We start from the raw sequence: 26,005 nt of genomic DNA, 5'->3' as shown, positions 1-26,005 counted from the left end.
AAAAAAATTAAATGTTTATTATATATGTATTCTTACATCAAATTTGTGTTACACATCATATGTTCATTGATGCTTTATATATTACGTTGCAAAATGTGGCGATGACATTCGTTTTTTATATATTAAGAAACATTTTTTATAAGTTCAGCCATATTATTAAAAGGAGGAAAACATACACATTTAAAAAAAATCGTAAAACAGAGCAGTTTTACATAAATGATAAATGCGTTAGCAATAATGTTATTTATAAACATTACATTGTATGTTAATTTACATAACAAACAGAACACAATTATTACACAATTATTGAATATTTTCTGTTAAAAAAAACAACTTCAATTCAGAAAGAATAACAACAATAGAAATTGTAGCCTACATTTACAGCCGACGGCTTAGCTGCCATTCAACCATTTTCTTCAGAAATGTGACTGCCTCATTCTTACACCTTCTTTCTTTGAGGTCAGACTTCATTATGTGTTTTCATGTTGTCTGCAAAATTAAAGGTTTCGGTTAAAAAACACATTTTATTGATATGATCAATAAGTCCTGGCAACATATGTTTTTTACATTAACTCATCAAAATAATGAAACCAATTTCAACTTTTTTTATATAAATTAGATGAGATTCAGTCAGTTTAACATAATTTCTGTAATGGCTTGCACGGCCGATTTGATTATACTTCATTTAAGGCAGTGACTGAACTTAATTTTTTTAAGTTGAAATAGGTGGAAGTATATTTTTTACAGCTCGCTCTTACCTTTGTATCTCTGTGTTTACCTATGGTCAGCAAAACAATATGTAAACAAACAAAAATAATAATTTACAGAGGTTAAAGACATGTTTAAAGCTCAAAATGTTTTTCAATAATGTGATAATAAACTAAAGTGGTTTGTGTGAGCACTCACTCTTTGAATAAATGTGAGTCGAGATGGTCATCACAGGAAGCAAAAGAAATAAAATCCAACGGAGGATAGACCAAACAAAGTTAAACGGAGCTGTAACATAGATTAATAAATTGTATCATCTTAGATATTAGGAATTTAAAATAAAAATACAGAAAATTAAAATATTCTGAAAGTACCAGTGGTAAAGTAATCCTCAGCCAGTTTAACAATGATCTTGTTTTCAATCATGAGGCCACACCAGTAGACTCCATCCCCTTGTGTGAGTGTCCGTACAGTGACGATGAAGGACTTTCCATCATCTTGCACTTTTATATTGCCATTCTCCAAATCACTAACGCCTGGCTGGAATGAGAAGCCCGTACAGCAGCTTTCATCCGCAACATCTCTTTTGCACCACACCCTTCTGTTCTGAGATATATTCCTATTCTCATAGGAGCAGGAGAGTGTCTGCAGATATTCAGATGTGCTGTATCCTGTGGAGAAAAATGTATGTTTGTCCTCTGTGAGATGGTAGTTGAGTATAAAATATAAATTATGTTTATGTTAGTCTGTATGCGTGTATTGACCTTACCTATTAGGACCATTAGCAGAAATGCTGTTAGTAGATGCATGATGGCTGAAATCAGACAGTGCTTTGAGTCTGTAAGGATGTACTGGTCTTAAATGTTTAAGAAGAGGAAACACATACAGGAAATAACTCGCCACAAACGCTTTTAGAAGGAACATGTCTTTTACTTCTCTTAACACAGACACTAGCAGAAATCCACTCTGGTCATCAGTGAAACATTTTCCTGAAGAATTTCATAAACAGTTTCACATTCTGTTGTAAGCATGGCATATTGCACTATTTATTCATTACTGTATATGAAACTCTTGGATTGTTTCTTTATTTTTTTTGTTTCTCCTTAATATATTTTCATTTATTTTAAAATTCACACTAGCGATTAGGAGTTTAATGTTGGTTACTTTTGTTCACATCTCTTCTAATGCTCTCCATGGCTGCATTTATTTGATTTGATTTGATTATATTGCTTTAAAATGTGACGTCAAAACTGATGACACCATGCAAATGAACTGAGGAAACTCAATCAAAAACAGGTGTAGAACTAATTAAAAACTAAGGACACTAACTAGGGAACATGTAAAATTATTTGTAGTCAAATTTATTTTGATTAATATCTTTTATTTATTTCTTTTAATAATTATTCTTTATGCATTATTATTCTTTTACATGTTACTGATTGCTATAATCATTTATATATTTTCTATTATTTTGGAATATTTCAAAGATTTTTGGTGTCTCTTCTGGGCTGTAAGATCAAGTGGGTATATTTTCCATCAAAATTTATTATGTGATGTACCTTCATATCAAAATATGTCTGTTTCTATCTCTCCAGACATGAGATGATGCAAGATTCTCTTAAAGGTCTTAAAGGTATCAAAACAACACCTCGTATATATCTATTTTTATGTTTTCTGCATATAGATTTGTTGCTCTTATTTTGATATTCACTTCTGCTTCTCCTGCTTGGTCTCTCTAGCTCTGCTTTCATTCTGTAAATATCTTACTTCTTTTATCCTTCTTTCTCTACTCTGATCTTCACAAACTTCATCTGTTAGATACAATACTCTGGATTTTATTATAACTTATTATTTACTTGATTCATTTGTTTGTCTCTATAATTTTACATTTTACTTAATAAATGTGTTATTCCTTATTTTAAAAAATATGCATATATTAACCAAGATGGAGTGACTATAGCTTTACCATCCATATTCTGTTTAAGAGAACTCTGTAACATACATTTCTTCCCTGAGACAGAGTCTATACTCTAACCTCTGTTCATTGCACAGCATTACGCATAGTTTTTAAATGCAAAGTCCCCTAGCTATGCTAAGTCCAGTCCCAGTTTGAATTGATTCTGAGTCAATTAAACACTTAACTTCCATTTCATATAGGGATGGACTGGTGCCTATTGAAAGAAAATCCTGTTAGGCTAACTAAATAAAGAACTGCTATAAGACCAGTGAATGACCAAGTTGTAAGTTGTGATGACAATTCAAATTTTGAGACGTTCTCTGTAGTGATTGTATATGCAGTACCTGCACACACACGACTGATATCATCAGTCAGTTGAGCATGTTTGTCCCTTTAATGTCTCTCTTCATCCAGTGTTGTTGGGTCTCAGTCTGTAATGAGATCTGGTGCATAGGAGTTCGACTCGACTCTGGATGCAGTTGTCTTTCTCTCTCTGCATCTCATGGCAGCTTGTTTCCTTTGTTGTTTCTGCGCTAATCAGAATCAGGAAAGAGCTTTATTGCCAAGTATGTTTGCCCATACAAGGCATTTGTTTTGGTGACAGAAGAAGCTTCCAGTACACAGAGACAACAACACTCACATAGTAAAATAAAAAATAAAGAATAAAGATATATGAATAGACACATTACTCAGTCTTTTCAACAGGAACATGGAAAACAGAACCAAAAAAACAACGAAATTAAACCAAAACAGATCATATATGTTACACTGTTTTGGTGCTCAAGAAACATTTTTAATGTTGAAAATGTGAAAACAGTGATTTTTTTTTTTCTCTCAGGATTGTTTTATGAATACAAAGTTCAAAAGAACAGCATTTATTTGAAATAGAAATCGTTATTAATTACTTGTCACTTTTGATCAATTTAATGAATCCTTGCTGAATAAAAGTATTATTATTGTTGCTGAAAAAAAGTATTATTGCTTTAATCTTATTGACAGTAATAATATAATAAAATAATAAAATAACAGTATTGTATGTTCTGTAATATTAGTGATTTAAAAATAATATTTTATTACCAATTAATTTTCTAAGGATTTATTAGGCTACAGACCCCGTGTTGTGCCCATGGTTGTGCCTCATTTCACCAACAGTTGTGAACTTTTATTTTGAAAGACAGTGTCACTCTTGTTCGTTGTTAATGATTGGATGAGCGGATTGTCCAACAGGAAGTCGTGATAGTAGACCGTAAGGCTGAATTGTCACGTGTAGTTGTTCAAAATGGTAAGTACAACATGTTTATACATTAAATATTCTTAAATTTGTTAGCCGTATTTGTCGTTTGCCTGTAGATCTTTTGATGCGCTACACAGAACAGGAATTTATCGAACGAGCCATCGCTTTCCTGTTTGTGTTGTAGTGTGATCTAGCTCCATAATGAAATGTGATGGATGGATGAGCGAACACACATTAACAGTGTGATTTTTCTTTTTTTTTTTCTTTTCTTTTCTTTTCTTTTCTTTTCTTTTCTTTTCTTTTCTTTTCTTTTCACACAGTCTGAAAATAGAAAAATCATTTGCAGAACTGTAACGTTACGCTAATATTGTAAGCAGTTTCTTCAAATGTTTTGCGAATTGAATATTCTCTGAACATGGGGTGGTCATAAAAGTTTTGACGACTAGTGGGTGTCTTAAAATACTGTCTTTGATTTTGACTCTCAGGCTGGTTGTCCATGAGAATGTGGGTTAACACTTGCCATGTCTTAGTAATTATATCGCTTACAGTTATTTATCTTGTGCAGGTCAAATTTGGGGTCACTAAGATTTTTTTTAAAGGAAATTAATATTTATTTTCAACAAGGGTGCATTAAATAATAAAAAAAGAAAAGACTGTAAATACGTTTATAATCTTAGAAAAGATTTTAAATAAATGTTGATCTTTTGTATTTTCAATTAATCAATGAATCCTGTAAAATTGTTTCCAAAAAATATTAAAACTGTTTTCAACACTGATAATGTTTCTTGAGCACCAAATTAGCATATTAGAATGATTTCTGAAGGATCATGTGACACTAAAGACTAGAGTAATGATGCTGAAAAGCGCAGCTTTGACAGCGAATGAATAAATTACATTTTAAAATAGAAAAATGTAATAATATTTCATAATCTTGCTATTTTATTGTACAGAAGTCAACATTTGAAGTGGATCAAAAAAGTTCATCAAAGTTGTCCTAAAAACTAAGTTATCCTAAGAAGAAGGTTTTAGGACAACTTTGATGAAAGGTTTTGATTCACTACTATATTTTTGATCAAATGCAGTTTGGTGAACATATGAGACTTATTTTAAAACCTAAAATCTCTTACTGACCCCAAACTTTTGAACAGTGTATTTTCTACAATTCATATTGATTCTGAACTGTATTTTGTGATGCAGCTGCGGCGAGAGGTGAGACTGAGAAAAGAATACCTGTACAGGAAAGCCCAGGAGGACAGACTGCGCTCTATTGAAGAGAAAAAACAGAAGCTCAAATCTGCTTTAGATGGTGAGATTCTAGCAAGAAAACCAACTCAAATCAGTTACCTTATCTGATATATTATAAGGTTGTCATATATTATGCGGTTCTTATCTTGCAGAAAATCGTCTTTTACCCACTGAGGTCCGGAAAGAGGCGTTAGAATTACAGAAACTGTTGGAGTTTGATGATGAGGGTGGAGAAGGTGACTCTTTTTCTGTCACATATCAGAATCCTGTTTTGTCTGCTGCCATATATAAACATAATTTTTGATATCATATAGGTGTTAGCTCTCATATGGATGATGAGTACAAATGGGCAGGAGTGGAAGACCCCAAAGTTATGGTCACAACATCCAGAGACCCCAGCTCCAGACTCAAGATGTTTGCCAAAGTTTGTTCAATCTTATTATTCACATTTGACATAATGAATGCTTGTAGCCATGCAGATGTTTAACTTTTTGTCTACTCTAATGTGATATTTTGTATGTTCATGTCACCATATAGGTGTAAGGGAAATGTGGTCTATCAGTGGTTGTGGTCTATTTAGGTGGCATTTTTGTTTTGCAGGAAATGAAGCTGATGTTTCCAGGGGCCCAGCGTATGAACAGAGGAAACCATGAAGTTAAAACATTAGTACATGCATGCAAAGCTAATAGTGTCAGTGACCTTGTCATAGTCCACGAGACCAGAGGCCAGCCAGGTATGGACTTTTAGTTTTCATGTGTGTCCATTTTGGATATGCATATTTGAATGTGTGCAAAGTATCAACATTTGGTGTATTGTAAATCCCAGTCTCTCTACAGGGAGTGCAGAATTATTAGGCAAGTTGATTTTCTGATCATATTTTTTTTCCAAGCACATTTTACCAATTCCGATCCACATCAATCTTAATAACTACTATTAATATTGTTTTTAATTATTTATAAGTGATATATAATTGTTCATGAAGGCTGGAAATGAAGAATGCCCTATATTCAGGTGTGCAGAATTATTAGGCAGGTTTTCTTTTACAGATAAAATGAGCCAAAAAAGAGATTTAACTCAGACTGAAAAGTCAAAAATTATTAAATACTCATGAGAAGGACGCAATACTAATGTAATACTAGAAATTGCAAAGTTAAAGCATGACCATTGGACAGTGAAATGCTCATTGGGTCAGCGGGGTCATACAAAAACAGCTGGAGAAGAAAAGACACGTTAACTGCAAAATAATTAAGAATTAAGGTGAAGAATTAAGTGTGAAACCATCAGGAACCCTTTAGTCCCCAGCGCCACCATTTCCCAGTACTGAAACCTACCTGGAGTCTTCAGAAGTGTGAGGTGTCAGGATCTCAGAGACTTAGGTTAGGTGAAGAATCCTAAAAAATGACCTGCTCTTAATAAGAATCACAAGCTGAAGTGTTATAAAATACATGAAGACTGGGTTTTTATAGGCCTTATAGACAAACAGCTTGAGAGTGACTCCTGAAGGACCAGCACCACATCCTCTTGTACCACTGTTTGAAGAATTTATCTTCCAGAATCTGGCAGTGAGTTTTGGAAGATCATTTAGTCCATCTCTGCAAGATGGACATTTCAGGATAAGAGATGGACTAAAAGTGAACTCCCACACCTTACTGCCAGATTCTGGAAGATAAATTCTTCAAACAGTGGTACAAGAGGATGTGGTGCTGGTCCTTCAGGAGTCACTCTCAAGCTGTCTGTCTATAAGGCCTATAAAAACCCAGTCTTCATGTATTTTATAACACTTCAGCTTGTGATTCTTATTAAGAGCAGGTCATTTTTTAGGATTCTTCACCTAACCTAAGTCTCTGAGATCCTGACACCTCACACTTCTGAAGACTCCAGGTAGGTTTCAGTACTGGGAAATGGTGGCGCTGGAGACTAAAGGGTTCCTGATGGTTTCACACTTAATTCTTCACCTTAATTCTTAATTATTTTGCAGTTAACGTGTCTTTTCTTCTCCAGCTGTTTTTGTATGACCCAGCTGACCCAATGAGCATTTCACTGTCCAATGGTCATGCTTTAACTTTGCAATTTCTAGTATTACATTAGTATTGCGTCCTTCTCATGAGTATTTAATAATTTTTGACTTTTCAGTCTGAGTTAAATCTCTTTTTTGGCTCATTTTATCTGTAAAAGAAAACCTGCCTAATAATTCTGCACACCTGAATATAGGGCATTCTTCATTTCCAGCCTTCATGAACAATTATATATCACTTATAAATGATTAAAAACAATATTAATAGTAGTTATTAAGATTGATGTGGATCGGAATTGGTAAAATGTGCTTGGAAAAAAAATATGATCAGAAAATCAACTTGCCTAATAATTCTGCACTCCCTGTACTTTCATATCAGTTTTCACTCTAGGTACTTTCCATCTATTATCTATGTCTCTTTCTTCTTTAGATGGTTTGGTGGTATGTCACCTTCCTTTTGGGCCGACAGCTTACTTCACATTGTATAATGTGGTAATGAGACATGATGTTCCAGACATTGGCACCATGTCCGAGGCCTACCCTCACCTCATCTTTCACAACTTCACGTCACGTCTTGGCCGAAGGGTGAGTTATAAAGGAAACAATGTCCTTAGAAACAATAATAAAGTCAGTTTCTCACCTACACTATCATTCAGATGTTTGGGGTCAGTGTTTTTAAACAAAAATAATACTTTTATTCAGCAAAGATGCAATAAAAAAAGTATCAAAAATTACAGTAAAGACATTTAGTGTTATAAAAGATTTCTATTTCAATTAAGTGCTGTTCTTTTGAACTGTCTGTTCTAAAAAATAGTATCAGGGTTTCCACAAAAATATTAAACAGCTTGTGCTTAATGTAATGATGATAATTTCAGAAATGATGCTGAAAATTCAGCTTTGCCAGTACACTAATAAAATATATTTTAAAATATATTAAAGGGGACCTATCATGCCATTTTTTCAAAGTCTTGATTTTGTTTTTTGGGTCTACTAAAATAGGTTTTCATGCTTGAATGTTTAAAAAAACACCTTATTTTTCTCATATTTTTACATTGTTGCAGCACCCCTCTTCCCAGTCTGTCAGTAACACCCTGTACCAATGTTTCGTGATTGGTCAACCACTTCGAGCGTGTTTCAAAAATAAAACGCACGTTACCCTAACTGCGAGTTTTTAACACATTACTACTAACACAATTCAGACAGGCCTTGCCCCCTATTTTGTGTACGTCTTGGCCGGGGATTATTCAAATGAAGAATATTATGACGTGTACATTCCTGAAATCTAGCGTTAGCGTCAGTTCTGGCAGGAAACGTCAGTCAAGCTTGCATCTGCTGACTCCCAGGTGACTTACGACGCCTATCACAGCATCTATATATAAGCACCTCAGTATTATCAGCAGCTATTGCATTCTCAGGAGCAAATTACCCTCCTCCATCCCCACCTCCTCCTCTCTTCATTCAGGATTGGCCTTATTATTCCCCCTGAATCAGATTAATTCTCGAAATATGTGTACGTTAAATTATGACATTCAATGATATCTGCATATGTTGGTCCTGTTCTGTTTACCCTAGGGCATGCAACGTCAACTGGCGGCCCGCGGGCCAAATCCAGCCCACCAGAGATTTCCATCCAGCCCCCCGAATAATACTGAATTCAGGAATAGCCTTGTAAGAGGAAAAAGTTTAGGGCTGGTCCGAATACCATTTTTTGAGCTTTGAAGCTTCGGTAGTAATGAGCATCAACTATTCGAAGCTTCGGAGAGAGGGGCTGAACATATTTTTCTCTCTAATAAAGGCAGGAATCTGTGTCTGTATGTCCGTTTGCATTTTTATTATTTCGAGAACCGTTCATCCAATCAACTTCACAACGGAGTGCAGTGTCGCATTTGGTGCAATATAGATGGACACGTGTGACGCGACACATTCAGAATTAATAAACTTTTAGTAAACTACAGTCAGAACAGCGTGAGCGGGAAGCGGCGCACCTCACGCGGGCAGGGCTTATGCTCCGAGAACGGACTCTGCACTAGTGATATAAATCACACACACACAGGTCTGTTAAATTAAGCAATACTTTTAAGGTAGTCTAATATTTTTCTGACTAACAAATTGGCACAGTAAGGTAAGGGTAGATTTAAATAAAGAAAAACGAAATTAAGTTAAATTAAAAACGAGATTAATTTAAATTGATAATAACGGGTAAAAATGCTAATACATTTTGTTTCTATTATTCTATTTTCCATAATGTCAAAGCAACAAATCACAAGCTCAGACATGCACTTCGGTCCATACAAATTCCGCTGTTCTGCTCTCTAGCCAGAGAACACTCCCGTTGCTGGAGCACACGTCGGTTCTATTTCTAGCATGCACGCGTTTTCCGCGTGGCTCGAGCGCGCCTGAGACGCGTGTCTCAGTGTGCAAACTCCAACCTGTTGAATATGGGAGCCGAAATAAAAACGGACACGCCACGCAGCTAAAACGCTCACGCAGCCAGTGTTTCGCCGGCCTTATTCAAGGGGGAATGATAACCGTTGTGTGGGGGATCCCAGGTGTGCAAAAAAAAAAAACCAAAAAACGAATATTCGAATGTCAAATTTTCAAATCGAATTCCAACCAACCGAACGAATATTCGAATATTCGGGTCCGTTCCATATTTATTTATTTTTAAATCTAACGGGAAAAAAAAGCCTTCTGAAAAGTAGCTTGTGCCATAGCCTGCCTTCAGTCAAGAATGACGATAAACGCGTTGCTCTCATTGAACACGTGCTCATTTTTTCAAAAAAGTCAAAATTTTCCTTGACTGGGATTTGCGCACAATTGCGTGACAGTGATGGACAGCTTGACAGCCTCACAAATATGAAGCCTAAAAAATCGCTATCGCCCCCTGGTGGCTTGCTGCAGTACAGGTAATATGTAAAACATAACATAAATTTTGGAATTAGAATTAGTATAATATATAAACAAATATAGTTGATGACCCCTGCATTAGGGGGTTTATTGCTGCTCTCCCTGCTCTTATCCATGCTAGGCTGCATGGATGCACAGGGAGTTCTTGCCCAGAACAGAACCATACCGCCAATACCAACTCTATGCATTATCTATCATATTTGACGATAGTGGTCCTGACAGAAAGAAAACTCAAGACTACAATCGAGGCATTTCGGGGAGTTCAGATACAGTCCTTACTGATATACTTCCTTTGGAGTGACTTTGTGTTTTGTAACTTTGCAGACCTTTTTTATGCTCAAATAGATAAAAATAAATATAAATATAAAAAAGCACGATAAGGCCTCTTTAAAATAGAAAAGTTATTTTAAATGGTAAAATATTTATATATTTTACAGTGTTACTGTTTTTACTTTATTTTTGATCAAATACATTCAGTCTAGGTGAATATAAGACACTTCTTTCAAAAACATTAAAAATCTTATTGACCCCAAACTTTTAAACAGTAGTGTAAAGTATTTAATACTCAGTTTCCTGTTTTAAATAAATAAACATTATCGTTATCTTGTCATCTGTACTTATAGAGAGAAAGAGACTATGCTTTACTGACTCTCAATGCAACATCATAAAAGCTTCTGAAAGCTTTATAATCTCTGACTCATCTGAATGATGACTTTGTTTAGTAATTGCATTTAAGCAAAAAAACATTTTCTCTGTAGGTGTCCAACATCTTAAAGTATCTTTTTCCTGTACCCAAAGAGGATAGTAGACGTGTTATCACGTTCGCAAATACAGATGATTTCATCTCTTTCAGGTGAGTGGTGGTGTTAACTGCTGTAGTAAAAGTTTTGAGCAAACTTAGATTAAGAAGTTTAGTTTTAATGACTTTGTATATTGCAGACACCACACCTACAAGAAAACTGACCATAAGAACGTTGAGTTGTCAGAGGTTGGGCCCAGATTTGAAATGAAATGTAAGCAACTCTTTAGATTAATTGTTTTAGATCAATTGATGTTAATGCAGAATGGGCACTCATGTTGCATATCTTGTATTTCATCTTTCCTTTTTAGTGTACATGATCAAGCTCGGCACACTGGAGAACGAGAATACCGCAGATGTTGAATGGCGGCACCACCCTTACATGCGCACTGCCAAAAAGAGGAAATTCTTGAGTGTGGAATAGCCATATGTAGTCTTCAGAAACCTGCCTTGTTCTGTCAGCATGGACATTTTAATTGTTATTCCACCTACATAGTGGTCTTTTTCCCCCATATAATTGTGACATTTAAAGGATAGAGCAATTGCGTTATGCAATTGCAGTATGATAATATTGTTTGCTTGTTGACACTTCCTCAAATTAAATCTTTTGTACAGAATTTACCTGGACATTAAAAACATTTGTAGACTTTGTATTATGCTTTCATTGTCCCTTAATCTCTTCATTATTCCCTATGAAGTGGCTTGTATCGAGTATTTTTAGATGAGTTTTTGCTTAAAACATTTTTGTTTGGTTTTAACAAGCAAAAACGTTTTGAATTGTATACTGACAACGTATATAACAGTTGTGTCGGTTTCTTTAATGCTTGGAAAAACTTTACATTCGTTACCCGCAGCACACGCCCCTTTCTCATTCCCTTGCTACAAAGTACCACAATAGAAGACCAATCAGCGTCGCGATTCACAGTTCTAGACCAATCAGATCGCGAGATTTCGCTGTTCCGCTTTCCCTGAAATTCTTTGCTGATCCGACTTGAGACTGAGAGAATTCAAGATGGCTGTCTCAGGTGAGTATTTACTCTGGAGCAAAAATGCAAAGGGAGTCTCGCTAACGGGCTGCATCGTTTGCAGAAATGTTACTCGCAGGTGTAAGTCGCTGTAATTCATAGCGCCGTGGCTGAAAAACTAAGATTAACTGATTTTTAAACTTTGAAACAGCATTAGCAACACTAGCTAGCTAGCAGCTAGTCGTCTAATCCCTTTCCGCCTCATGAAAGCAGCATTCCCTCTTTCAGCACTAAAAAGGCACCCGACAAGACTTAAGGATCTATATTTGGCCAGAATGCTTTTATACGCGTGTCATTCTATTGAAGAATATATTGGTGAATTGAGCAAGCTAAGAGTGCATGGCCTGTTATAGTAATAGAGCAGAGAAAATGATGAGGCACATCACTCAAGTAAACCCAGCCAGCTCATCTTCACTGCACATTTCTGTGGTTACACGTTCAGAATGGGAGTTGTTTGTGTAAAACATCTTTATCATTCCCTGTCACCTCTGGTCTTTATACTGCAGACTGTAGCATGAACTGTTGGGGTTTTACTCGACTGTCAATTTGCCTCTATAATTGTTTAGATGGTGGTAAGGATTCTCTGCATTTATATATGCATCCTCGAGGTTGTGGAACATTATATATAACTATGTGTGTGCCATCTGCTTTATGGCTTGTATAAACCTCATTGGAATCAGTTGGAAATGTAATAAACAACCAAATACATGTATTACATGCTCGTCTGCTTGCGGTAGTATAACTGTACAGCACAAGAAACAGTATTTTGTCAAGTTTTACACAACTGCAGTGGTATTTTTCCACTGTACACAATACTTGTGGTTAAAACTGTATACTGCATAAATGATCATAAAACGTTCAAAGTGAAGTACTTGTTCCTACGTGTCTGGATTAAATGGCTTCATTTCAGAGTTTGATAGCCTTAAGACTTAAATTTAATTATAGACCAAAATGTTAAAAGTAGTTAGAATAATATTGTATTCCTTTTATTTGGGGCATTTCCTTCTACATCTGTTTCTGATTGGTTTTATTACACTCAAAGACCAGCGTTAAATCAAGTCCAAGAATTCATTTAGGCACTTAAGCTCCACTGACATATGGGTCCGAATTAACAGTTTGCTGCTTTTTTTTATTCAATGTAATTTCAAATGGATATGTATGCAGAGTTTTTGTGCTTAACTTTGCATTGGAAATTCAAGTTTAGAGTGCCTTCTCACCAGGTTATCCTGTTTAAGTAGTTTCAGAAGCATACTTCTTGTTTGGATATTAATTCCATGACATTCAGCTTGCTCTTTTAATTTGTTATGAAGGCATGAGCAACAATACATTTGACATATTTCTGCTTTAGCATAAAGCACACTTTGAAATGTGCTGACAAGTTTACCTGTTGTATCTTATCTATGTTGTGTGCATGAAATTGACTCTAAAACAGTCAAAATGTATCATTATACAATCCGCCATGTTGTCAATGTCATGTGACCTATGGCATCAGTTGTCACTTACAAAAAAAATGAAAATTTCCCCATGATTTACTCCCCCCTTAAACCATCCTACGTGTATACGACTTTCTTCTTTCAGACATAATCATTCAGATATTAAATAATGTACTGGCTCTCCTAAGCTTTTTAATTGCAGTAAATAGAGGATGTGATTTTTGAAGCCCAAAAAAGTGCAACCATCCATCATAAAAGATAACCACATGGCTATAAAGCTTAGGAGAGCAAGGAGGACATTATTTAATATAACTCTGATCTTATTCGTCTGAATGAAGAAAGTCATATACACCTAGCATGGCTTGAGGGTGGGTAAATCATGTGCTAATTTTCATTTTTGTGTACTATCCCTTCTATCCCAACTACCATTCCCAAATCCTCTCCTGTGGTCTTAGATGCGCGCTTCAGAATCTCACCAGTAGTACTACATCCTGGTACTTTTTATGTACTGTTTTATGAATACTATGAAATGATACATACTACTTGGCTCACATACTGTCGTTGGCCTACTATATATCGTGAAAGTAGGCATATTAAGAGATGGTAGCATTTCAAACATTCTGATTTGTGTAAAGGTAATTTGAATATTTCAAATATTCAACAACAATCACACTCATACCCTCGCTGTCCATTAGTGTGTTTTGTATGATATATGCTTCAGTGTTCTAGAACTTTTTTTTTTTTTTTTTTTAAGCAATTGTACAAAAAAATAGCAGAAAGGATTTTTCTAGCTGTCTGTGCTAAGACCTTCAGTAATTTTCTTGTTATCATTCATATATCTATAACCGTTTAATGGATTTGTTTTTATGTCAACGTAGGTGTGAGAAAGGTTTTTACTTACTTATTTTTTAATGCAACATACACTGTTGTCCTTCCCAGGCTCCAGATGAGGGCTTCCTCCTGCTTTGCCCTGGTGTGTAAATCTTTCTTGCGGCTGACTTGAGTGTCAGTGCTGCCAGTCCCTCACTGCCCCTTTGGAGACAGCATGTCCAACACCTCCTCCTGTTCCTCCTCGGGGGAAACCAGCCCGGATGACACGCCCCGAGGTGGGGGCACCATCCGTGTCTACCTCCCCAACAAGCAGCGGACAGTGGTGAGGGTTCATTCACTGGAGTCTTTTCTGTTTAAAATGTCATTTATTGTTCTTCATTAATGACAATTATGTGTTCAGGTAAATGTTCGGCCTGGCCAAACTGTCTATGATAGCCTAGATAAAGCCCTGAAAGTCAGAGGCCTAAGCCAGGATTGCTGTGCTGTCTTTCGCCTTCTTGAAGGGTAGGTGTCTTGCCTTTTTAAATGACAAAATGTCTTGTTGGTGACATTTATATGCAATTGTTGTCTTACTTTGTTCTTCTTTTGCCAGCCGGAAGAGACTTACAGAATGGGACACTGACATCACACCCCTCGTAGGGGAAGAGCTTCTGGTAGAAGTGCTGGATGATGTTCCCCTTACAATGCACAACTTCGTAAGTGTACTTGCGCAACAAACTCAAAGTCAGCAAGGCTAGGTTCTCATTTTTAGGCCTTTGTGTGTTTTTTTTGTTTTTGTTTTTTGATGTTGCAAAATTAATCTCTGTTGTAAGTGTGTGTGGTATGATTATGATGAGCAAATACAGATTACAGATCTGACTTCCGTTCAGCAATTCTGGGAACTTTAATTGTTTTAAATTGTAACTACTGAAGCTTTGATTAAATTGGTAGCACTTTACACTTTATGCCATACTTTTATTTATCAATTTATAAATTTTATTTTGCACCACAGCTCTGACATTCTAATAGAATTACTTTTAACAATTAATTTCACATTTGAGATTAACATTAGATTATGATAAAGCATAATATGTTTGCTTCACGTTATATGTATTATGAACAAACATGAATTAACAATGAACAACAGTAAATTTTCGTTTAAAAGTTTGGGGTCGGTAGGATTTTTGAAAGTAGTCTCTTGTGCTCACTAAGGCTGCATTTATTTTTATCAAAAACACTGTAAAAACAGTAATATTGTTATGTATATGTAATTTAATGTAATGTAATTTATTTCTCTGTTGTCAAAGCTGAATTTTCAGCAGCCATTACTCCAGTCTTCAGTGTCACATGATCCTTCAGAAATCATTCTAATATGCTGATTTGGTGCTCAAGAAACTTCTCAAGAAATTTCTTATTATTATCGATGTTGAAAACCATTTTGCTGCTTACTGTTTTTGTAGAAACCATGATGCATATTTTTTTTAGGATTATTTGAACAGGAAGTAAAAAAAAAACAAAAAAACTTTAATGTAATGTAAATGTCACTTCTGATCAATTTAATAAATCCTACCTGAATAAAAAGTATCAATTAAAAAAAAATCAGTACTGACCAAAAACTTCTGAATGGTAGTGTATAAATTAACATTAAAGGAGACCTTTTATGGAAAATTCACTTTTACATGATGTTTGAACATAAATGCGTGTCGGCAGTGTGTGTACACGACCACCCTATAATGGTAAAAATCCATCCACTCATGTTTTTTTTTTTAAACACCATATATCATAAGCAGTGTCTCAGAACAAGCCTTTGCAGACTCTACCTTGTATGATGTCGCAAAATGCCTAGGCCACAACTGCTGATGGACTCTACCCTATTAGCATAGACCCCGCTCTCAGTGAGCTGCCATGTTTTATCTACTCGCCAGAGCATTTAACAGCAACATTCAAGTAAGAAATGTTTTCTTATAAAAGCTACTAAAGTTAATTCACTCAAGAGCAGTGAGTGATTTTCTGTATTTCTTTTGTTGTTTGATTCATATTAACAACATGTAGCAGTAGGTACTGTAAGTTATGCTGCTTTCACTTTAATACACAGATCTAATAAACACGTGATTTCTGTACATTCACAGACATAAACGACTGTGTTTTATGTGAACTGTGTGTTTTTGACATAACCTTGAGGGTATTTGTGTATTTTAGTTTAAACGCAATAATATGTGAAAGAGAACTTTAATACTCACAGGACGTGCCGTCTGGCATCCAGCTTTCTGTGTGCGTGCTCAGAAAACCATATATCAGAAATTTAGACTGATATGGCTTTAAAACGCAGGCAGATAATAAACTTTCATGATAATGAAGAACTGCAATGTCACGTGAGCGTGACCGTGATAGAGATGATAATCAAAACCAAATAGATGTTTTAGTTTTTGGCAGAGCATCCGGATAAAGGCATGAGCTGTAAAGGCTCCGCCCTCTTCTGGAAAACGGGGTGGGAACCAGCAGCTCATTTGCATTTAAAGATGCATGAACAAAAACAGCATGTTTTTCCTTCTACTCAAAAATGGGAATTCACAATATGGTATAATAAATGATCTGTGGGGTATTTTGAGCTGAAACTTCAGACACATTCTGGGGACAGCTGATACTTATATTGCTGTTTGTAAAAAGGGGCACAATATGTCCCCTTTAAACTGTCAGTCAGCCAGTCTGCCATCACCTGTAAATCTTGTTTTCACAGGTACGGAAAACATTCTTTAAGTTAGCATACTGTGACTTCTGCCACAAGTTCTTGTTCAACGGCTTCAGGTGTCAGACATGTGGGTATAAATTTCACCAGCACTGCAGCAGTAAAGTCCCCACAGTATGTGTGGACATGGACACCATGACAAAACGGTATGTTCCACGTTAAATTTTCTTGCATTATTTATGGCTGCTTGTCGTCATTTTTGTATCACGTATGGTGTTATGTTGCTGTCAGGTGTCTTCCTAATACAGAAGACTGCCCTTCGATATTGATATATCCGGCCACCAATTCCATATCACAGAGCGACATGCCTTTAACCTCAGATTCTCATGGGTACCTTTTCACTTCTTCTATAAATACATGTATCCCTTCATCCCCAGTGGAAATGTACCACTGACATATCTTCATTATGATTTACCCTTTTTAGAGAGGACCTGCTGTCTTCTGGGTCAAACTACCGTTTGATCATTCGAGGAGAGGATGGTCAGTCTCTTCAGAGGCATCGCTCCACCTCAACCCCCAACGTCCACATGGTCAGCACGCTGGAGCCTGGTGCTGCTGGCCTCTTGGAGGTTAGAGACCAGACTGACTGGCTCATTAAGTCCACATACATCTCCTTACATTGCCTCATTTTTTGTTCTAAAGGAACAGTTCACCCACAAATGACACCCTTAAAATATCTTTCTTTTGTCGAACCCAAAATGGACATCAATGACAAACACAATTAAAATAGTTTGTACGGGGAAGAGCAGTGTCGACATTCTGCAACACTTCTTGTGTGTTTTACTGAAGAAAGATTAGTCATGCGGCCTTGAAATTACAACAGAGTGAGTGAATGCATTTTGGATGAACTGCCCCTGTATTAGTATTAGCTTATATTAGTATTAGTGGCTAGATACCAAATGTTAAGAAATGTTACTTCAGAAAATATGACTACGGAGGTCCTGCATGCCTCCTTGATCATCTCTCCTCCATTGCATGTATTTATTCATTTTTTCCCCCACTCTCATTCAGGAGCCATTCAAAATCTTCCCAATGGGTGAGTAGTTTTTTTTTCTTTTTCTTTCGTATTTTTTTCACTTTGACCATCACTCACATGAGCACATTTCTTTTTTTCACACACTCACATTATACTCCATACATTTGTTTCTTGTCTCTGATTTGAATGACGCATCTAACTTCACCTCTTTGTGTATGTGTGAAATGGCCCTTGTATTCTGGTGTCAAGATTCTTCTCCCAAGCCTTCCACTAGCCCACCCCACCTAGGGTCACCAGGAAGAAAACCCCACAAATCCCCTTCCGAGCCCAAGGAGCGAAAGCAATCCTCATCTGATGATAAAAAGAAAGTGGTGAGTGTGTTTATTTGATGGGAAGCCCAAATGATTTGGATTCATTACAGTCAGTGTTTCTGTTTTGTTGGTGGTTTTTAGCACCGGGGAGGTTACAGAGACTCCAGTTACTACTGGGAGGTGCACTCGCGGGAGGTGTCCATGTTAAAAAGGATTGGAGCAGGTTCTTTTGGGACCGTTTATAAAGGAAAGTGGCATGGAGATGTGGCTATCAAGATTCTTAAAGTGACAGAGCCCACACCAGAGCAGCTCCAGGCCTTTAAAAATGAGATGCAGGTTTTACGGTGAGTCATCTGTATGATCATATATGAAGGCATCAAAGCCTGTCAATGAACTGTAAAGGGATAGTTCACCCAAAAATGAAAATTCTATCATCATTTACTCACCCTCATGTTGTTCCAAACCTGTTCTTTGTTCTGAAGATATTTTGAAGAATATGTTAAACTGATCAGTTTTGGGGCACCATTGACTTCCGTAGTAGTTTTTTTTCCTACTGTGGAAGTCAACGGTGCCCCAAAGTGGCCTAGTTACAAACATTCATCAAAATATCTTCCTTTATGCTCAATGGAACAAAGAAATTTATACAGGTTTGGAACAACATGAGGGTGAGTAAATGATGATAGAATTTTCATTTTTGGGTGAACTCTCCCTTTAAAATAATCAGCAGTGATGCCACTGTACTGTCAGTTTCTGCTTCATTAACAAATGTATTTTCAGTTCAATAATTATCGTATGTCTTCTTTCTGTTCAGTATGACTAATTTGACTCTGTTGCCCCTCAGAAAAACACGCCACGTCAACATTCTGCTGTTCATGGGCTTCATGACGAAGCCAAATTTTGCCATTATCACGCAGTGGTGTGAAGGCAGCAGCCTGTACCGCCACCTGCATGTTACTGAGACCAAGTTTGACACCATGCGCCGTATTGATGTTGCTCGCCAGACTGCACAGGGCATGGAGTAAGAATTTCAGTTGTTGTTGTTTTTTTTCTTCCATATTCACAGGATAGCACCTATCCTACATGTAACGTATTTGTGTTCCAATTATATGGTGTTAGTTTATATAACAAGACTCTATAAAATGCTAATGTACTCTTCTGTGTACATTCATTTTTAAAAAACATTTTTTTTTTTTATGTAAGACAAATACTTTTATTCAGCAAGGATGCATTAAATGGATCAAAAGTGACAGTAAAGAAAGACACACATAATGTGACAGCATTTATTTTAAATGGAAATCTTGTTCCTTTCAACCAAATAATCCTGATTCCACAAAAATATAAAGCAGCACAACCATTTTCAACATTAATAAAAAATAAGCATATTAGAATGATTACTGAAGGTTCATGTGAAACTGAAATCTGGAGTAATGATGCTGAAAATTCAGCTTTGCCATAGACATAAAATAGAATAAATTAAGCAAAGTGAAAAAGATATTGAAATAGAAAGTTATTTTAAATTTTAATAATATTTCACAATATTACTGTTTGCACTGTATTTTTGATCAAATAAATGCAGCCTTGGTTAGCATAAGAGGCTTTTATAAACATGATGGATGGAGTGTGGAAACTTAATTGTTAATTTAATTTAAATCTTATTTTTGTAAATAATTTGGTACTTTTCTCTTTCCTTGACAGTTATCTTCATGCCAAGAATATCATTCATCGGGACTTGAAATCTAATAGTATCCTTTCTATAATGTATTAGCAGTGTTCTTGCCTGTATTGTGAGAGAGATCTGTTGCAGGATAGATCAGATTCAACTTATTATCTGCCAGTAGATGGCATCATTGTTGCATCTTGTCATGTCCTAGTAGATTGCCAGACACAGGCAATTATAGGTCTCTGCAGGACGGTAATAAGAGTTACCAGATCAGTGGGCGAGGCTATAAACAGAGGGGCGTTTTTGACTGTGTTACCTGATTTGCCTACGTCACAGTATTTAGGGGTGGGGTCAGGTAAAGGGGATCATTTTCATTGCGTGATTTATGAACACTCACCAGTTTGAAAACGCCCACAAATTCAGAAAAGCCCACTTTTGTTCCGCAGAGACCCCAGACACAAGACTGGGTAGCTGCAGCTCGGAGTAATGGGCGTGCCGAATGAAAAAGACTTTTCTCCATGCCCCAACCTTTTGTCGCGCCCATTGCTCCAACCTGCAGATACCCACACTTGGATTGTCAAGCCGTTGTCAGTCATGATGAAATACTTGTAAATAAAGAACTGTCTCATTTACCAAAATTATTTTAGGCATAAGATGTTGGTTTTCTCTCCACCGTTTTACTTTATATCCCTATATCTACTAATGGATGTTTTAATATACATTTCTGCTCAAATTAATATAGGGCTTGTGGGTACTTGATGATGCAGCATTACCCAGAAACACTTCCATATTTCTAAAAACAACTCTATGCAGGCTGAGGTTGATGATTTATTGGTATAATAATGCTGATGCATTCTCCCTAGTGACGTTGCCCTTATAACTATGTGTTGTATTTGAACTCATTCTGTGTTCTGAATGATACACCTGAGCTCATGTGTCAGATATCTTCCTGCACGAAGGCTGGACGGTAAAGATCGGTGACTTTGGGCTGGCCACGGTAAAGTCTCGCTGGAGTGGCTCTCAGCAGGTCGAACAACCCAGTGGCTCCATCCTGTGGATGGTAAGAAATTGTCACCCAGAATCATAAATGAATCTAATACCTGCTTGCTTACAGTTTATCTGAAGTAGTTTAATCCTATGTTTGTTGTTGTGAATTAAATTTTACAGCTTGTTGTTAAACTGTTGTTTTACAGGCCCCTGAGGTGATCAGAATGCAAGACACTAACCCATACACCTTCCAGTCAGATGTATATGGATATGGAGTGGTGCTCTATGAACTGATGTCTGGGACTTTGCCTTATTCAAATATCAACAACCGTGATCAGGTCAGACATATGGCATTATCACTTTGCCATCTTGCAGTTATGTAGCAGGAATTTGTGTATGGTTTAAAGTCCCTGTAAAGTCAATTCTGAGAATTCTTTCTAAACACTTTATAAATGTTACAAATGTATTGCTAAAACACATTACAAAGTGTGTGAATTGAGTAATGCTTAATTGTGAAGTTAGAGCGTTAAACAGTTTTTCACCAAGTCTCTGCTCAGGATTTTTTGGGCGGAGCTAAAACGGGGGTCTAATGACGCACATCGTTATAATTAGTAGGTAGTCCACAGTAACTCTACTAAAATGTGCGACTCTCAAACGTGATTCTTTTGTTTATATGCATCAGTATGTTTGACTCATTAGACAAGTAAGTTGAGACGGCAGCTCTCGCGAGTGGGTGTGGTTTCAGCGCCGACAGCGGACACGCCCCTAGCGTTTGAGAGCAAAGAGCGCTGCATATTTTTTCGAGATTTTGATAACTTATTTCATATACTTGCAGATTTTTTTAATCATTCAAATAATAACACATTTTTCTGTGGTGTGAAAAGCTCAAAACACATACTTTAAAATGACTTTACAGGGACTTTATGAATTGGAGGTTAATAGATTATTCTTTTTAGGTTAAATTTACAGCCCAGAAACCTTCCGTTCAGACTGAAAATAGCTCCAAAGTTAAATAGTGAAATAAAGCACTCTCGTGTGAGACAGTTCTGGGTGGTAGTTTTACCGCTGGTTAGTCCAGTTATCCAATCACATCCACTGTTGAGACAGTCACATGACTTTTTGTTGTGCAAAAAATTTAATAAATGGGATGTATTGGATAAATGTTTCAATTTTAGTTCATGCATGTTTTCTTGTTTCTTGTTTTTTTTTGGTTATGTAATATCCCAAAATTTGCCTAAAAGTAGGTGGATGGAAATATTGAACCCAAAATGGCAATTCTGTCATCATTTACTGACTCTCATGTATGACTTTCTTCTGTGGAACACAGAAGGAGAAGTTTGCTTTTAATCTTTGAAATGCAGTGTTTGATTTTTGGTTGTCCTCTTCCTGTAGATTATTTTCATGGTGGGTCGTGGGTACTTGTCTCCAGACCTCAGTAAATTATACAGTAACTGCCCTAAATCAATGAAGAGGCTCATCATCGACTGTCTGAAATTCAAACGGGATGAGCGGCCTCTTTTCCCACAGGTGAAAATAAACCAAAACTCTTTTTTTTTTTTTTTCCATCACACTGTGGATGTAATATTTCCAGCACTGTTTTGTCAGATAAAGCAACAGCCTCTCATGTTTCATCCCTGCTGTTCCTCAGATCTTGGTAGGGATCGAGCAGGTCCAGGATCTGTTGCCAAAAATCGAGCGGAGTGCCTCTGAGCCGTCTCTACACCGTGCTGTACACGCCGAGGACCTGAACCCGCTTCTCCTTCACACCACGCGCTTCCTGTGAGACTCTCAGAGATGATTCGCTCTTCTCCCGAATGCCGTGCAGCATCATTCCCAGCATGGAATCCTGAGTTCCTCTCATTATTCCACACATTCCTGAAAGCACCCTAATTATTTCATTGGTCCTACATATAGTCAAACACACATCAAGTTTATCAACTTATTCATGCTACAGTTCTTGTCTTTTGTGTTTTTTGGTTCCGGCTGCTCCTCTGTAAAGCTGCCTGTAGAGAATGTCACACTCTTTCTGGACCAGCTGCTTTCTAAAACTGAAGCATGAAATAAACATGCTCTCTTACTACACTTATTGGATTTTGAAATCCAAGCATCATATCGGCAATGTATCGGCACAATCTTAATATAACCTCCTTTTTTGAGGTATATTTTAAAATGTGTTATGGTGGCTTACACATTACCTTTTTTTTTTTACTTTGAGTACTTTTTATTCCCACAGAACAAGCAAACCAGCATGGAGATTGTTTCTTTTTTTTCCCCTCTCTCTCTGCCTGTTCTCTTTGCTTGAACTTCATTGTCCAGAGATAGCACACTGTGATGGTTCCATTCATCTACATTAGTCACAGAGACTCTCTGCTCGCACATTGGTTTGCAGGCAGTTGGTTTTAGTTCACAATTACAATCATGTGAGTTCATGGTCATAAACCTATTATAATTTTTCTGCCGTCTTTTAATTCCGTTATTTTTCAGATGGGAAATCTTATGAAATATTGCTTAAAATCTGGTGTCAGATTAGGTTGGATGTACATGTGACCTTAATAATTGTGCTGTGCATTTGTGATATTTAAAAACAAAATCCTTTTATTTGACTTTACCGTTGGGCTTCTTTTCTATGTTGGTCAGCTTTAAATTGTGTAGCATAATGAAATTTTTATGAAAAAGGAACAAATTCTGTTGGTATTCTCAAAGCAGTGCACTTCCTGAAGTAATAGGGAAGGAAAAATTGATGATTTATATTCTTATGTTCCTTTGAAAATGAGTACATTTGCTTTCTGGGTTTATAAATGAATGATTGTTTGTTTTAAAATATTTCTTCTTAAAACGGAGTAATCGTTCACAAACTAAACTAAAATGGCACACGACCATAACCAGGACTGGTAAACTAGTACTGACACTTCATCCCACTCGTGAACTGATGCATTGTTCACACGTGGCGTTGTTAACCGAATGCCTGCTAACTTAAGGCCCGCTGCTGACCAGTTTCAGCATTGAGTGAGATGATCAAACTTAAGATGCTCTTTCGTTTCCACAGGGCTCTAGTAAGAGCAGACATTTCTAGCATTTCTTTCGAATCGAATTTGTAGCAGCATTGGGTGAGGGAGTTCTTCTGGATGCTGTGTTCTTTCAGTTCATTGGTTCATTTTATTCACTAAACTCAAAAGCATGACTTTGAGAAACGGTTGTGCTTTTTAATAGCAATATTAAAGTTCATTTTCCTCCCATTCAGTTGGTTTCAATAGGACTGACTGAAACCTACAATGATGGGGCCTTAGGAGATCTACATTTTCCATCTGTCCTTTTAATGGAGTCTTAATATATGTAACTTATTGTTTCATAACTGACAGCTCTTATCTAGCAATATTCGAATGGGGCTGGGTCCCCCATTGAGCTGTACTCATTCCAAATATGATGCCTATGGAAAATTTATTGGGCGATTCTGTATCTTTTGTTCATGAAAGATAGTTTCACATCCCCTCAATGACTATTGGAAATTAATATGTTGTAGTTTCAGACAAACCTGGCTCATTATATATATATATATAATATTATTTTTTTTTACACAAAAAATCAGTTCCTCTGTTACTACCTAGAAAACAGGGTGTGTTGTGTGTTAAGTGTTTCTGGCCTCTTGTAGAATGATGATGAGGTACTCTCAAAGTGTAGAATTTTCCTAAGAAACCAGTGGTAATAATATTGTTCAGTACTAAAGGAGGTAATTGAGTTATCAAGCATTTGTAGATGGCACTATATGCTCTTCTCTATTCATAACGGTTGAGAAAACAAAGACTATCGGTTTATATTTGTATAGATCTGGATGAACATCTAGTTCTATTGACATTTGTAATACATTTAAAGCTATAAATGAATGATAGCTTTAAAACTACAGCCTGGAAACCTCCCACCAAATTCCAGCCTTACTTGTTTTATGAGAAGCTATAACTGGTCCTAGATCATTAGAACTATAACTTCTACCAACTATGGATATTTGCAGCGTTGCCTTAATGGCCTTAACGTCCCTCTAGAAGATACGTTTGGGACAAATACATCCCCCCCACCCACCCCCGTATCTTTTTAAGCACCTCATTTGCTTAAAGCACACTTTTATAGTTTCCATTAAGCCCAAAATAAGATAATCAGTATGAGATCCAGTTTCTGCTTTTGCACAAGGGCACGCAAAAGCATGAAACTTTAGATCAGCGTACAAGCCACCATTTTTCAGAACAGATAATATAAAGAAAGATCAATTTTTGTTTAAAGAAAATAGTTTTGCATATTTTAGGTGAACTGCAATAATGTGTGTATAGTTGAAGAGGTCTATGGGGTGTTTGCGAAAAATGGTGTATTCTGCCGTGTACAGTTCTTTTTTTTTTTTTTTTTTAAGAAAAATATTAAATTGTATTTGTTTCTATTTTTTGTGTGATGGTTCAAAAAGAACAAAATTATTTTAAAACATGTAAAGGAAATCTTAGTCTTTTTTTAGTTTTTTGGGTTTTAAATATTGTGGAGAGGATTTTGTTCTAAAAATAAAACCATTGAATTCTGATGTTTTGTTTTATTTCATATTTCATGAACTTTATAGGCAATTTCTTATACAAAAGAATATTTCCAAACAACCTAACCATGACCGTAACACAAGTTAGTGTTCTGCGGGAGGAAGTTGATTCGCTGTTGGTGGCACTTCCTCTATCAACCACAAGCATAGTGCTAGTTTGTCTTATAGTTTCAAAAAGGAGAGAAAGCATTTTCATTCTTTTATTTTAATTTACATTGGTCCATAGAGAAAAGAAAAGAAAAGAAAAAATAAATTAAAATGTAAATCAGCATCAAAACAGGTATAATTGTTAAATAAGCAAGCAAGAGCATGTGTGGTTTTCACCCTGTGTATATTCTAGGAAATCACATGATTTTAGTCATTGCTACGTCTGAAAAGGAAGTGATCAGAAATAAATGATTTGCATTGTTCAGTACACAAAAACAATTATAGTGTATGTAACAAGTTAATTACAGAAACATACTAGGTCAAACTCAACATGTTTTATATGAGATAAGAGAAACAGTACGTATATACAGTGTAATGTGGAGTTATATCTTTGTGTAAAGATGATTCATTATGGAAAGCTCCCTTACACAATCATTATGAGTTGACATTCAAATGCAAGTGGGTGAATTCAGCATTTA

General features: G+C 36.3%; 3 protein-coding genes across 3 annotated transcripts; 2 read left to right on the top strand and 1 right to left on the bottom strand.

Annotated features, from left to right (window-relative positions):
• Window positions 1-82: 82 nt before the first annotated feature.
• Window positions 83-14,308, bottom strand: si:ch211-102c2.4 (uncharacterized protein LOC568178 homolog). The gene is made up of 8 exons (XM_067406078.1): window positions 14,224-14,308; window positions 5,130-5,163; window positions 3,010-3,198; window positions 1,478-1,564; window positions 1,083-1,379; window positions 907-996; window positions 759-778; window positions 83-489 (listed from the first exon to the last, which is right to left on the bottom strand). The coding sequence occupies exons 4-8, from the start codon at window positions 1,515-1,517 to the stop codon at window positions 481-483; spliced, it is 456 nt and encodes a 151-aa protein (XP_067262179.1). The 5' UTR covers window positions 1,518-1,564; window positions 3,010-3,198; window positions 5,130-5,163; window positions 14,224-14,308; the 3' UTR covers window positions 83-480.
• imp4 (IMP U3 small nucleolar ribonucleoprotein 4) lies at window positions 3,853-11,501 on the top strand. Its single transcript, XM_067406076.1, has 9 exons — window positions 3,853-3,947; window positions 5,097-5,205; window positions 5,297-5,380; window positions 5,459-5,568; window positions 5,745-5,877; window positions 7,589-7,743; window positions 10,824-10,918; window positions 11,005-11,078; window positions 11,176-11,501. The coding sequence occupies exons 1-9, from the start codon at window positions 3,945-3,947 to the stop codon at window positions 11,286-11,288; spliced, it is 876 nt and encodes a 291-aa protein (XP_067262177.1). The 5' UTR covers window positions 3,853-3,944; the 3' UTR covers window positions 11,289-11,501.
• On the top strand, window positions 11,672-25,330 carry araf (A-Raf proto-oncogene, serine/threonine kinase). The gene is made up of 16 exons (XM_067406075.1): window positions 11,672-11,889; window positions 14,262-14,475; window positions 14,554-14,657; window positions 14,746-14,848; window positions 16,870-17,024; window positions 17,110-17,208; window positions 17,303-17,447; window positions 17,890-17,914; window positions 18,104-18,225; window positions 18,307-18,509; window positions 19,007-19,183; window positions 19,861-19,907; window positions 20,767-20,885; window positions 21,019-21,150; window positions 22,205-22,339; window positions 22,461-25,330. Exons 2-16 carry the CDS (start codon window positions 14,368-14,370, stop codon window positions 22,593-22,595), a joined length of 1,809 nt encoding a protein of 602 aa, XP_067262176.1. The 5' UTR covers window positions 11,672-11,889; window positions 14,262-14,367; the 3' UTR covers window positions 22,596-25,330.
• The last annotated feature ends 675 nt before the right edge of the window (window positions 25,331-26,005 follow it).

The sequence above is a fragment of the Chanodichthys erythropterus genome, chromosome 13 (genome assembly GCF_024489055.1).
Source record: "Chanodichthys erythropterus isolate Z2021 chromosome 13, ASM2448905v1, whole genome shotgun sequence".
Lineage (NCBI taxonomy): Eukaryota > Metazoa > Chordata > Actinopteri > Cypriniformes > Xenocyprididae > Chanodichthys > Chanodichthys erythropterus.
This window is presented reverse-complemented; position numbering and strand designations above follow the sequence as displayed.

Bases quoted from the DNA above. Each gene is read 5' to 3' on its own strand.
- si:ch211-102c2.4 (XM_067406078.1), bottom strand. From the start codon at position 1,517: ATGCATCTACTAACAGCATTTCTGCTAATGGTCCTAATAG. The intron at 1,380-1,477 runs GTAAGGTCAATA...TTTTCTCCACAG, and splicing joins TCTGCTAATGGTCCTAATAG to GATACAGCACATCTGAATAT. The intron at 997-1,082 runs GTACTTTCAGAA...TCTATGTTACAG, and splicing joins TGAGGATTACTTTACCACTG to CTCCGTTTAACTTTGTTTGG.
- araf (XM_067406075.1), top strand. From the start codon at position 14,368: ATGTCCAACACCTCCTCCTGTTCCTCCTCGGGGGAAACCAGCCCGGAT. The intron at 18,226-18,306 runs GTGAGTGTGTTT...GGTGGTTTTTAG, and splicing joins CTGATGATAAAAAGAAAGTG to CACCGGGGAGGTTACAGAGA. The intron at 20,886-21,018 runs GTAAGAAATTGT...GTTGTTTTACAG, and splicing joins GTGGCTCCATCCTGTGGATG to GCCCCTGAGGTGATCAGAAT.
- imp4 (XM_067406076.1), top strand. The intron at 5,381-5,458 runs GTGACTCTTTTT...GATATCATATAG, and splicing joins TGATGATGAGGGTGGAGAAG to GTGTTAGCTCTCATATGGAT. The intron at 11,079-11,175 runs GTAAGCAACTCT...TTTCCTTTTTAG, and splicing joins GCCCAGATTTGAAATGAAAT to TGTACATGATCAAGCTCGGC.